At 31.0% G+C, this 13,131-nt stretch overlaps 1 protein-coding gene across 1 annotated transcript; it reads right to left on the bottom strand.

Moving 5' to 3' along the window:
* Positions 1–1,616: 1,616 nt before the first annotated feature.
* Positions 1,617–3,108, bottom strand: LOC102583721 (transcription factor SCREAM2-like). Its single transcript, XM_006366517.2, has 4 exons — positions 2,866–3,108; positions 2,217–2,354; positions 1,940–2,113; positions 1,617–1,815 (listed from the first exon to the last, which is right to left on the bottom strand). Exons 1-4 carry the CDS (start codon positions 2,944–2,946, stop codon positions 1,726–1,728), a joined length of 483 nt encoding a protein of 160 aa, XP_006366579.1. The 5' UTR covers positions 2,947–3,108; the 3' UTR covers positions 1,617–1,725.
* Between the last annotated feature and the right edge of the window lie 10,023 nt (positions 3,109–13,131).

The raw sequence follows: 13,131 nt of genomic DNA on the forward strand, positions 1-13,131 counted from the left end.
GGGGAGTAAGTAGAAAAGGAGGAGAAGAAAAGGGTGGTGATGCTAATTGAGTGTGTGTCATGTTTCAATGAATAGGAAAGGAATGATAAAAGAGCTCATACTTGCATATTTCTCCTTTCTACCCCCACAAATTCATGTTTGACAATATTTACTTGGTTTAAATTATATACATATCGTAAATGTAAAGAATTATGAATTTTCATATGATTAGGTGATTTTTACCGCCTAACAAGTTTGTATTATTTTCAAGATTATAGATTCTATATTTTAAGAAAACTTACCCGTTTATATAATATATCCTTCCAATAACATGATAATATAAAAATAATAATTTATATGTAGCTTAAACTACTATCATATCATGTTCGCGCATGCCAACTTAACCTTGATCATAACAATACCAAATATTTATTTTAATGAAAGCATTTAACAAAAAATAGAACTCCTTTTATTCCTCATTAATTCAAGCATGTTAAGCATTTTGACCTAGATCTCATTTGATGAATTTCAATTCTAATACTCATCATTGTCATGATACTTATATGACTAAGCATATATACATATATGTGTGTCTACTCTAAATTCAATAATAGGATACATACCTTTTAATTCATTTTTGGCATAAATATAGAAAAATTAGGCAATGTAAAGGATTATATGACCTTCGATATGGAGTTATATATACCATATGATACCAAGTACCGATCCTGGATAATTTACCGTTAACACATGGTTAATAAATAATATAATCTAGTACTAGTATTGCTGTCTAGTATGTATCACGAGGAGGAAAATTCAATATGAGTGATCATCAATAATTGAAGAAAAAAAATGTTGCACTAAAAACCATATTTCTTACTTAGGGTTCCATTTTCTGAATGTAAAAGATTACCTTTTGGCATTTATCACAGGTATATATTAGGCTGTCAAGAATGGCCCAACTGTACTTGATAAAATGTAGATTTTGCGTTTCTCAAACAAATGTTGTCAGCAGAAAGTTGGTAAAATAGCCAGCATTTATTATTTTTGAATATCTGTTTTTCTTATTTTATTTTTCATTTAGAATCTTAAATTATTATATATAACAAACACAAACACCAGCAAGTGTCTAAATCACATACACGCATCACACACTTCAAATTGTCTTTTAATGTACCTCAGACAACAACCTCAACTCATAATAATTATTTTTTTATTAAGTTTGATCTGCTTAAATTAATCAGTCCCTTTTAAGTAATTTAATTAATTACTGTACCTTCTTGTAATAGACACACATAATTAAGTAGCTAGAAGGGCTATCCCTTTCCCACTTTCATGGAGACTAAATTTGAATAAACTGACATAGGAAGTACTACTTGAAAGAATAGGGATAAAATTATTCAACTTGTACAAAATAGAAGCAAACTAATTTAGAGTATACACAATAAATAATTAAAGAGTAGCTGGGATTTTTTATTTTTATTTTTTGAAATTGTAATTACACATGTGACGTGAAAATAGAACCGTGGAGAGTCATTTGACTGGGAAAAATGAATGATCTTTGACCATTAAAATTGATGAATTAATTATGAACTAGCCAATAATTCCTTATCGATAATTAATATAACTATCATAGCTAGCTAGGAAGATGATCGGGAAAGTTAAAATTAAAGAGAAAACGAAAAGAGAGATGATAGTAATAATTAATAGTAATAGCTAATTAAACTATATTATATATTTGATTAATTAGCCTTGCTCTTTGCTTTCACTCCAGTTCTTAATAGCTTCAAAAACTGCCTCTGTCACCACTTGGGCATTAATCATGGTTTCTTCATCCTACAAGTTTGTCAAGAAATAACTGATTAATTATTCGTCAAACACACATGAAAGAAATGAAATTTTTACACACTTGTTTTTGTAAAAAAAATTGAATAGTAATCGTAGATGAAGGAATAATTACCTCTCCCCCAAATGCTTGTAAACGAAAGGTGTCGGTGCAAGAAACCCTAGCTTCAAGGACGTTAAGGCTAAGGTCTTCAAGAACTTGTAATATGGAAACAAGCAAGCCAGGGCAACTTCTTTCTGAATATACATTTACTAAGAAACCTTTTTCTAGGGTTTCCACTTCAATTTGCTGGAAAACAAAATACAGAATCATCGATCGATCGATCACTTTTATATGTTGGAAAAAGTTTAAGTATTAGAGAGTCAAGAAAAGGAGATGAGTCAAAACTTACTGGCCATGAAGAAGTCTTGTTGTTTGAATTTGTTTGAGGGGTAGTAGTAGTAGTTATGTCTTCATTTAGCCTTTCCACTTTCTGTTTGAGTTCTTGAATATACTTTGATGCATCTACTATGATTGAGCTTTCACTAAGCTGCATGAAAATGCAAATTAATTAGTCACACTTTGGACTTGGGAATTGCAACAAATTAAAGAAGCAATATAAATCTACAATTCATAGGGTCAAAATTAAAAAATTAGAAACCTCAAACTTGGTAATTTTGTACTTGTATATATATTCATCAATAATTCATCTATTTACTACTACAAAAAGTATAACAAAATGAATGTGTACATATATAGAATTAAGAAAGAACAAATAAATGTCATGTCATGTCATGTCTAATTCCCCTTTTTACTCTCTTTGAGGTGCGGAGTAGATGAGGAAGATATTAATTGACCCAAAAAGACTAAATCAATGAAAAATCAGAGAAATTTTAGTAGTTGATCAGTTGATTGACTATTTAAACTTTCACCTAATCAGTTAGGATTTGATTCCCCATCTCGTAATTCTCTTCCCCTATGCCCAATTTTTTTTAAAAAAAATGTTGAAGAATGAGAAGAGAAAGTAAATATATGTAGAATGGATGAGAGTCGAGAATTACAGCATGAGATTTAGTGATTGATCGAAGAAGTTGCAATTTGTCATGCAGCACTGAGGCTCTTTTCTGCTCCCTCGATACCATTATATTGATCTTTTTCTGAGATTTAATGTTTTTCTCTTCCTCAGCTCAAAAGCTAAGTCTCTTTAAATAAAGTATGTAATAATAAGAGAGGAGGTCTCCTCTCATATCAATATCCCCAATTTAATTTGTTTGCTTCCATGACACCTCATCCCATCACAAGTTCATTTCTTATTCTCATACATTATTATAAAAAAAAGATGCCCTTTGGATAAGAAACACATAAATAAATAATTCAATATCCTTCACGACAAAAACAATAAACATTAACCTACAATTACAAGGGTATAATCCTCTCGATAAGGGTGATATTGTCTTTTCTGGGCCTAAATTCGTATAACTTTAAAACATGTCATTAGCGTATAAGGTCTGTTTTAATTATACCATTTTATAGCAGCTCAGCCCACAAGTGATATGATCTGTTCTGAGCCAAAACACACAGGCTTTAATACTTGACACCAGTGTGATGTGTGATTACTTATATACCCAATATTTCTCTTGTATTTTATCGATGTGAGACTTCTTATCTTAAGTGGAGTATCACCGCCACTTACTTACTTACCAACTCTTATGTAGCATGGCATAATACGGTAAATTGTCATAAGTAACTGAATATTGTTACTTAGGGGATTATTTATCGTTACTTGAGTTGGATGTGCAATAATCGAAATAATCAATAATGCACCCCCTTGTCCAAAATTAATTGATGTTTTAGCTTCTAAAGATTGGTCCCAAAAGACTAATGTTTCACAAAATCAACAAGGTATTTAATTCTTTTTCTCAAAATTACCCTTGCTACATTCCTAATTCATCTATAAATTTTATTGATAGTTATGTCAACCTACCACAAAAATATTTTAGTCAAACTTCATTTTTTAGTCCCGTTGTCACGGACTTAGAGTTTCGCTTTGCCTCTCCACAACTCTAGATTCTTCCGCTCTATTCGGATGCAAAATTTGACTGGCAAAATGGCGAGACATGGCACTATACCCAAAACTAAAATATCAATTATTTTAGATCGAAGAGAGTAATTAGCTAGGATGCCTTGTTATAACTTGAGGCTCTTTTCGGAAGGGGATATATATATATATATATATATAATGCCTAAAATCATTTTTTTCATGGTAATATGACTAATATCATTAATTAATACCCACGCCCATTAATGAGAGTGAACGTGTGTAACAATGGTTTTGACTTTTGACCATGAAAATTGTTTATAGGCCAATTACATAATTTTACTACTCTTGCCACTAGGAAAACTATGTCATAAAAATATCTTCTTCTATCACTCTATATAATTTAAAATACATTATAAAAGTAGTTCAAAATGTTAGCTAGCTATATATTATTAACAACCTAAGGGTCATGTCAAGTATAAAAAATGAAATTACCATGGACAAGACTTTTTTTCCAACTAGATTATATTTTACGCGTCAAAACTCAAAATTACCAATCTATGGAAAATATAATAAAATAATTAGTGGAAGTTAAAATTTAGAAAGAAGCATCTAGCAGTGAGATGGTAATAATCCATGCATATATAGTTTAATTATATGGAGGCATTTATAATATGGAAAGTAGTGGAGGGAAAAAAATTATAGATAGATGTTTATATTTTTGTAAATTTTGGATGAATCCAAATAGTTTTCACGGGGAATTTGGAGTTCCCCCTTTACTACAGCCGTCACCTTTGTCTTCACTTCTCAGTCCTCTCTTTTTTTCCTCTCTTTCTACACGTGCCTTTCTTCCTCTCCATCACTATTCTTTTTTTGAAAAATAAATATCTATCATTATTTCAAATATATTATTATTTAAAATATTCCTAATGCATGATCAATTTGCTTTTTACCTTTCTACCGTACACACTATCGTGACATCTCGTGATCACACACATATATATATATATATATTATGTATAGGGCTATACTTTGGTTAGTCTGTGATAAGTTATGTAGGAATTTTGAATTTTAGTAATGTACAAAAATTATTTCTCATGAAATATGTAATTTGATAATGCAACCTAGTATGCAATGTATATTTGAAATATTTTTTTAATACTTGATCTTAAGCAAAATAACATTTTTCGTACTATATATTATGAGTTGGATTTTTCATTTTAGTATTTTTAGTCGACGTGTATTATTGATATTTACATTCTTGTTATATATTTTATGTCACGATTCATATCGTCGTGAGTGGCATCCACAATAAGCAAATCGGTGGAAGAACCAACTATAACTCGAACCAAACCCAAAACCTTTTTTAAAAACCAAGTCTAAAATATATAAAACAAGGAAAATGGTGTAGACATAAAAGAATTGAGTCCCCATAAACTCAACTCAATAATCTAAAAACAATCAATGTGGAAAACAACCTCTATGATATGAAAGTCACCATACCAAAACTCTAAACAATCTAATTAGAGAGGCAACCCCCAAACTAAATATAACTAAGTCAATTAATAATTCGTGTTCGAACAAATGGAAAAGAAAATATGGATGAAACCCTCGAAGCTTGAAAGACGAAACTCACCCTTGGATTCGCATCAGATATTCCTCAACTGAGGTTTCAGATCAGCTGCTAGAAGATTCGCTGGACTCAACAAGAAAATATTGTTGACCATATCAGATATGATTCATAATATCTGATATGATTCTAGATGATCTTGGACAATATTCTACTTTGGCTATGCATTAATCACGCCATTGATATTGTGCAAGAGATATGATATGATATTGTGCTAGAATCATGCTTGTATTTATGTATCTTTGTATATAAATAGTGGATAGTTTATCAATTGTAAAGCATAGAAGTACAAAATATTTTTCAAGTCTTTTTGGTTCCTGATTTACCAATTGCCATCATGGTATAAGGACCTATTTTCCCCCATAAACTATACTTTTTGCTCTTTATTGTTGTTTGATTTCTATCATTGGATATCTCATCTTTCTAATGGAGTCACATTCTCACGACATTTTGTCTATCAAATTTGATGAAAAAAATTATCCGACGTGAAAATTTCATTTCCGGATCTTTGTTCAAGGGCAAAGCTTGTTCGGAATCTTGGGTGGATGAACAACTAAACCAGAAGACAAATAAAAATAAATTTGGCACGCTAACAATGCTCGTGTCATTTTGTGGATCCTCAATTCTTTACATGCAGATGTTGCACTCAGTCTGCGTCCATTCAACTTGACAATAGAGATGTGAAAGCATCTCAAAAAGGTATATTCTCAATGCAATCATGCTCATGATTTTGAGTTAGAACATACTCTTTCGAAATACAAGCAAGGAGATAAAGACATCTAGATTTATTATTTGGGACTTATGGTAATCTGCTCAAAACAAGACCAAAGCTTTGTAGGAAATCTTTCTTCCACAGGCTTCAAAGAAGTTATGTTGAGAGGAAGAAGACTCGAGTTGTCTAATTTCTTATGAAATTGAGACCTGACTTTAAGCCTATTGGAGTTAACATTCTTAATAGAGAAACTCTTCTAGACATTGATGTAGTTTTTGGAGAACTCATTCGTGAGGAGACACGCGTTAATACTCAGGCATCCATGAATTGGTCCTACACAATTGACGTTGCTATGTATACATCAAAAGGTACCCATAAATCATATACCTATAGCCCATTTCAAAAGTCTGGACTACAATGCTTTGAGTGCAAAGAGTATGACCATATTGCGTCACATTACAAGAAAAGAAATATATGCAACTATTGTAAGAAGTCTGACCATATAATTCTGAAGTGAAATCGATGCTCAAACACGCATCAAACCAAGCACAAAGCTTATCAAATATTTGAAGCTTATGCGAGTCAAGCAAAGATCACACCACCATCTTCTTTGAATCCAAAAGCACTTCAAAAGATGATACAAGATTTTGCAGTTTCTTTCTGCAGGGCTATTTTCAGTGTTCTCACTGTTGCCTATCCTGGTAAGAATTTAAATAAGAATTCAAATTTTTGGCATATAAATTCGACTTCTTCTAACCATATGATAAGAGATATTCATAATTTACACTTTATCAACTCTTTCAGAAAATCATCTAATTTTCATCTCTAAGACTGAAAAATCATTTTGCTTCACTAATATTTTTTCCCCCAAACTCACTGTTGATCTTATTTCAGTTGGACAAATGGTGGAACAGAATTGCCTTGTTGTTTTCTCACGTTTTGATTGTATTGCTCAGAATATGGAGACAGGGAAGGTGATAGACAAGGGTTGTAAAGTTTGGAGAATGTTCCAGTTGTCCATGTTTGAAATACTTCACCATGCATGTTATATTTGTTCCACTAAAGAAGACATCACTAACTCAAATAAATTATGGTACTTGTGGCGTCATTATCTTGGGCATCTACATGCTCAAAAACTTTCTTCCATGTTACAATATTGTCTTCATTTGAATAAGAAATTATGAATTTTTTCATCAAAGTTTCCTTGTGAAAATTATGCTAAATTCAAAAGCCATAATACATTTTTCTTATAGTACTACTTCATACAACTCTACTTTTGATTTGATTCACAGTGATGTATGGGATCCTGCACAAGTTTTATCTAGATTGGGGTATCGATATTTTATCTTGTTTATTGATCATGTTTATTGATATACATTGATGTTCTTTTTTGAAAGCAAAAGTAAGTTTCTAAAATCATACAATGATTTTTCACCTATGTTGAGACTCAGTTCAATAAACTAATAAAAAAAATTTGATCTGATTCAGGTGGGGAATACATGAAGTCTAAACTCATAGATTTTTTCAAAAAGAGAGGCAATACCTCAGAACACTCTTGTCCATACACTTGAGCAAAATGGGATTGTAGAAAGAAAAATAGGCATGTTCTAAAAACCATGTTAGCTGTTATTGATACATCACATGTTCCTAAAATATTTTGGGTTGAAGCCATTCAAATTTTGTCTGTTTAATAAATAGAAACACCATCACCATTAACAAAGATGATAGTCCATATTTTGTTCTTTTTGGTAAAGTCCTTGATTATTCTCATCTAAAAATTTTTGATTGCTTGTGTTTTGTCCATTTGCCTAGACATGAATGTCATAAATTATTTGTAAAACCTGTGAGGTGTGTTTTCCTGAATTACAATGATGTTCAAAAGGGTAATCTTTGTTATGATCAATTTGTTGTTTTCAGACTTGTAATTTTCTTTGAGCATTTGTTTGCTTAACCTATTACCTCTTCAATAATATCAGAATATGTCTCATCTCTGTACAAATTTGATAATTAGCATGTATAAAATCCTATAGTTCCCAACGAAGACTCTAATGACATTACTAATGATCCCGATCAATCAGATACATTTCGTATGGATAATTTAGGTAATAGTACTTTGTCGCCTAATAAATTGAATATCTCTTTCATGGATTCATCCGACAACAATAATGATTCTGATGGTGAAACTGTTTCAAGTGACCAAATAAATTCTTCTATTTCTTCTCTCCATCACTCTGAACGTAAAATATTTGTTTCAGATCGATATAGATACTCTCCAAGTAGATACGGTCGATCTTATGCCTTACTTGATACTTTGAATTCTATTTTTGTCCCAATTAATTACCAATAAGCATCAAGTCATGACTACTGAAAGAAGGCAATGTAAGAGAAACTTTCCACTTTAAAATATGAGATTTGATATCTAAACCGACTGAAGCTTTTGTTATTAAAAACAAATGGATTTATTTTGTGAAAATTATGTTTGATGAAACATTGGAGAGGTACAAAGCTCGACTAGTAGCTCAAGGATATAAACAAGAATATGAGTTGGTCTATGAGGAGACTTTTGCTCCAGTTGCGAAGATGACGACGACTCGTGTGTTGCTCACTATTTCATCCATCTAATGGTAACAACTTCATCAAATCAATGTGAAAAATACATTTTTGCATGGTGAACTACATGAGGTTATATACATGAAGCCTCCTCCAAGGTACAACAAGGCTCAACCAAATATGATTCGTCATCTTTGAAAATATCTTTATGGCCTCAAACAAGCACCACATGCATGTTTTGAGAAGTTTCAATCTACCATTGCTGGATTTTCCCAATTAGTTTTTTTATTATTCATTATTCATTTGTCACTCCAATACTGATATGACAATTTTACTACTCTGTGTGAATGATATAATTATAACTGGCAATGATGAGAATGAAATTGTACAACTCAAGAATTTTTTTAATGCAACTTTCAAAATGAAGGATCTTGACAGGTTAACATATTTTTTGGGGTTGGGGGTTGAATATTTTCAAGATGGTATCATGCTAAGCCAAATGAAGTATGCAGAAGATCTTGTCACACAAGCATGTCTAAGTGATCAGAAGGTAGCGCACACACACCCATAGAGATCAATGTGAAGTACAAAAATGATGATAATGAGCCTCTTGAAAAACCAATATTGTACCAGAGGCTCATTGGTTATCTAATTTATTTGACAATAACATGACTTGAAATCTCTTATCCAGTTCAAGTCTTGAGACAATTTGTTACAAATCCTTGCCAACATCATTTTTCTGCCCTCCTCAGAATTATACGCTATGTTCAGAGTACAATTAATCGAGGTCTATTATTTCATTCAAGATCATCTCTAAATCTCAAAGGGTATGGAGATGCAAATTGGGCAGGATGTCTAAACTCGCGACAATCTACGACAGGATGACGCATGTTAATCGGAGCATCACTTGTCTCATCGAAGTGCAATAAGCAGCCAAGAATTTCAAAATCATCAACGGAGGTAGAATATAGATCAATATTAGAAGCTTGCTTTAAAATTGTGTGGACACGTCAATTGATGGAAGAACTTCATATCTCTATTGATGGCTCCACTACATTACATGCTGACAATACCCGTGCAATGAAAATAACAACAAATCTGATCCACTATGAATACACAAAGCGCATCGAAGTGGACTAACATTATACTCGAGAACTTGTTGTTGATCAAGTTATTAATCTTCGACATATCACGTCTCATAATCAATTGGCAGACTTGTTTACAAAAGCAATGACAAGGAGCATGCATCAACTCATATTATTCAAATTAATGCTTCTTGATAAGTATCATCAACTTAAGAGGGGATGTTGATCATATAAGATATTATTCTAAATATCTTATATGATTCTAAAAGATCTAGGACAATATTCTACTTTAACTATGCAGAATCACACCAATGATATTGTGTAAGATATGATATGATATTGTTCTAGAATCGTGCTTGTATTTATGTATCTTTGTATATAAATAGTGGATAATTTATCAATTGTAAAACATAGAAATACAAAAAAAAAATCAACTCTTTTTGGTTCCTGATTTATCAATTGCTATAAAAAAAAATCAAGTACAATATCAGCACACAAACCACAGTGTATTGGTAGGATCATGCAGTTAGTGTAGTTCATGACTAAATAGCAATCACAAGGCAATATGCAATATAGCAAGAACATCAGTCTCATGACATGAAAACGACAAACAAAAACTAACCAATGCATAACATGTCTCACATGATCCAAATATCGGTACTCTTATGGAACCTCAAGCACATACATTGTCCTCTCAGGGAACCTTACCCAAATTGTAGTATCATACTAGGCGTGATATCCGAGCCAACCATATATAATCATATCATACATGGTACTCGAGTCAATCAGCAAGCACACCAAACATGTATAATCACATTATACTACATCATGCATCAACACATAGCACAATAAACAAGACTACTTGCACCCATAAGTTACACTACAAAAAAACTGCTAAAAAATGACGAAAGTAAAAGCGACGGATGGCGTCGCTCCAAAAAGCGACGCCATTAGCCACACTGTCCGTCGCTTTTAATAAAAATAATTTATTTTTTTGCGGATTTTTACGCCAAATATATATATATAATCAATAATTAATTATTTTTTATAGATAGCGACGCAGTCCGTTGCTTTTTATTAAAAATAATTATTTATAAATTAAACAAAAGCCACGCCGTCCGTCGCTTTTTATTAATTTTAATTGTTTAATTATTTTTTAAATAAGCGACGGATAACATCTTTATGTCCGTCGCTTCTTGGTAAAAATATATGGTCAAATATTTTAAGAAATCTACGGACAGTGTCTCTTAGTCCGTCACTTTTTGGTCAAAATATTGGTCAAACATTTTTTTAAAAAAGTGACGGACATAGAGACGCTGTCCGTCGCTTTTTATTAAATATCTAAAAATAGATCCACGATTTTCCCTCGTTTCTCCATTTCCCCATTTGTGAAATCTCCTCCTTCTCTCCACTCCTCACCACCACCACTGCGTCGTTGCTGTCGCTGGACCCGCCGCTTGCTAGCCGCCACCGCCTGCTTCTCCAGTGCTGCCGGAGCAGCCGCCGCCGCCTGCCTCTCCTCTCTCTTTAATCTCTCCTTCTCTTTTAAGGTAAGGATTTAATAATGCATCCATATTTTTTCAAATTACACTATATTTTTTTTTTTTAGCTATTTATTTGTAATTAGTTTATTGAATTTGTGTTTATTGATTGTTAGTTTGAATTAGGATTATTAGTTAGTGAGTGAATTGAAAATTTTAATGTTAGGGTTAGTTTGAATTAGGTATCTTAGGATTTATTTGAATTTGGGTATTTCTTGAGTTAATTAGTTTTATTTTGGGATTGTAGGATTAGTTTGAATTAGACTATAATTTAAGGAGTTGTTTGAATTTGGGTATTATTTAAGTTTGTTTGATTTTCGAATTTTAGGACTAACCAGAGTTTGAATTATTATTGAGATTTTAGGACTAATAGTTTGAATTTGGGATTAGGAATAGCTAGCTAGTTTGAATTTAGAATTTTAGCACTAGTTATATTTTAGGATTTTAGGACTAGTTTGAAATTGTGATTTTAAGACTAGTTTGAATTTTGAATTTAGGACTAGTTTGAATTATACTTGAGATTTTAGGACTACTAATACTTTGAATTTGGAATTTTAGCACTAGTTTGATTTTTGAATTGTAGGAGTACTTTGAATTTGTGATTTTAAGACTAGTTTGAATTTGAAATTTAGGACTAGTTTGAATTATATTTGATATTTTAGGACTTGAATTTGGGACACTATCTAGCTAGTTTGAATTTGAAATTTTAGGGATTTGAATTACAACTTAATTAGAACTTATAATTAATTATAACTTGAATTTACTATAAATTGAACTTAATTAGGAATATGAACTTGAAATGTTGTTGACTTTAATTTATTAGAACTTAATTTTTATTCTTATTAGAACTTGGATTTTATTTGAACTTAATTAGAATTTTGTAGTACTTGAAAATCTTATTGACCTTAATTAATTAGAACTATATATAAATTAATTAGAACTATATTAAACTTAATTAATTTATAATAACTTGAAAACTTAATTAGAAATTAATATAAACTTAATTTTGATCAACTAATTAACTAGAACTTGAACTTAATTAATTAATATTGATTAATTAATTAAGCTTTAACTTTTGTAGATCTTGAACTAATTGAACTTAATTAGACCATGAATATATAACTAATTATTGGATTTGCACTTTATATATAACTAATAACTTTTATAATGCAACTGAAGAAGCTCAACATCTAAAAATGTTGATACAAGACTATATTGCTTCTTTCATCAAAGTTGGAGATAAGGTTGGTGCTTCTAAATTTCTCAAGTTCAAGTACAATTGTTTTGAATAATGTGTTTGTGTCCATCTAGTATTAATACTTAACTTTAATTTTGTGATAATTAATTTGTGTCCATCGAGTGTTTGTTAAGCATAAGTACCAACACTAGTTGATCCTATTGATGACAAAATTGAATTTTTTACAAAATCGATTTGTGTCCATCTAGTGTTGACACTTAGCTTTAAAAAGTTGTTAAGTTGTTAAAGTTATAAAGTTGTTAAGTTGTTTAAATAAGTTAAAATAAATAATGTCGGTTTAGTTAGTGAATTTAGTTGTTGGAATTAAGTCAAAACTAATGTAGTTAAAGTTCAAAAGTTGTTATGTTGTTTAAATAAGTTAAAATAAATAATGTCGGGTTAGTTAGTGAATTTAGTTGTTGGAATTAAGTCAAAACTAATGTAGTTAAAGTTCAAAAGTTGTTATGTTTAAATAAGTTAAAATGAATAATGTCGGGTTTGTTAGTGAATTTAGTTGTTTTGGATTTATGCAAA

This window comes from Solanum tuberosum, unplaced genomic scaffold, assembly GCF_000226075.1.
Source record: "Solanum tuberosum cultivar DM 1-3 516 R44 unplaced genomic scaffold, SolTub_3.0 scf00660, whole genome shotgun sequence".
Classification (NCBI taxonomy): domain Eukaryota; kingdom Viridiplantae; phylum Streptophyta; class Magnoliopsida; order Solanales; family Solanaceae; genus Solanum; species Solanum tuberosum.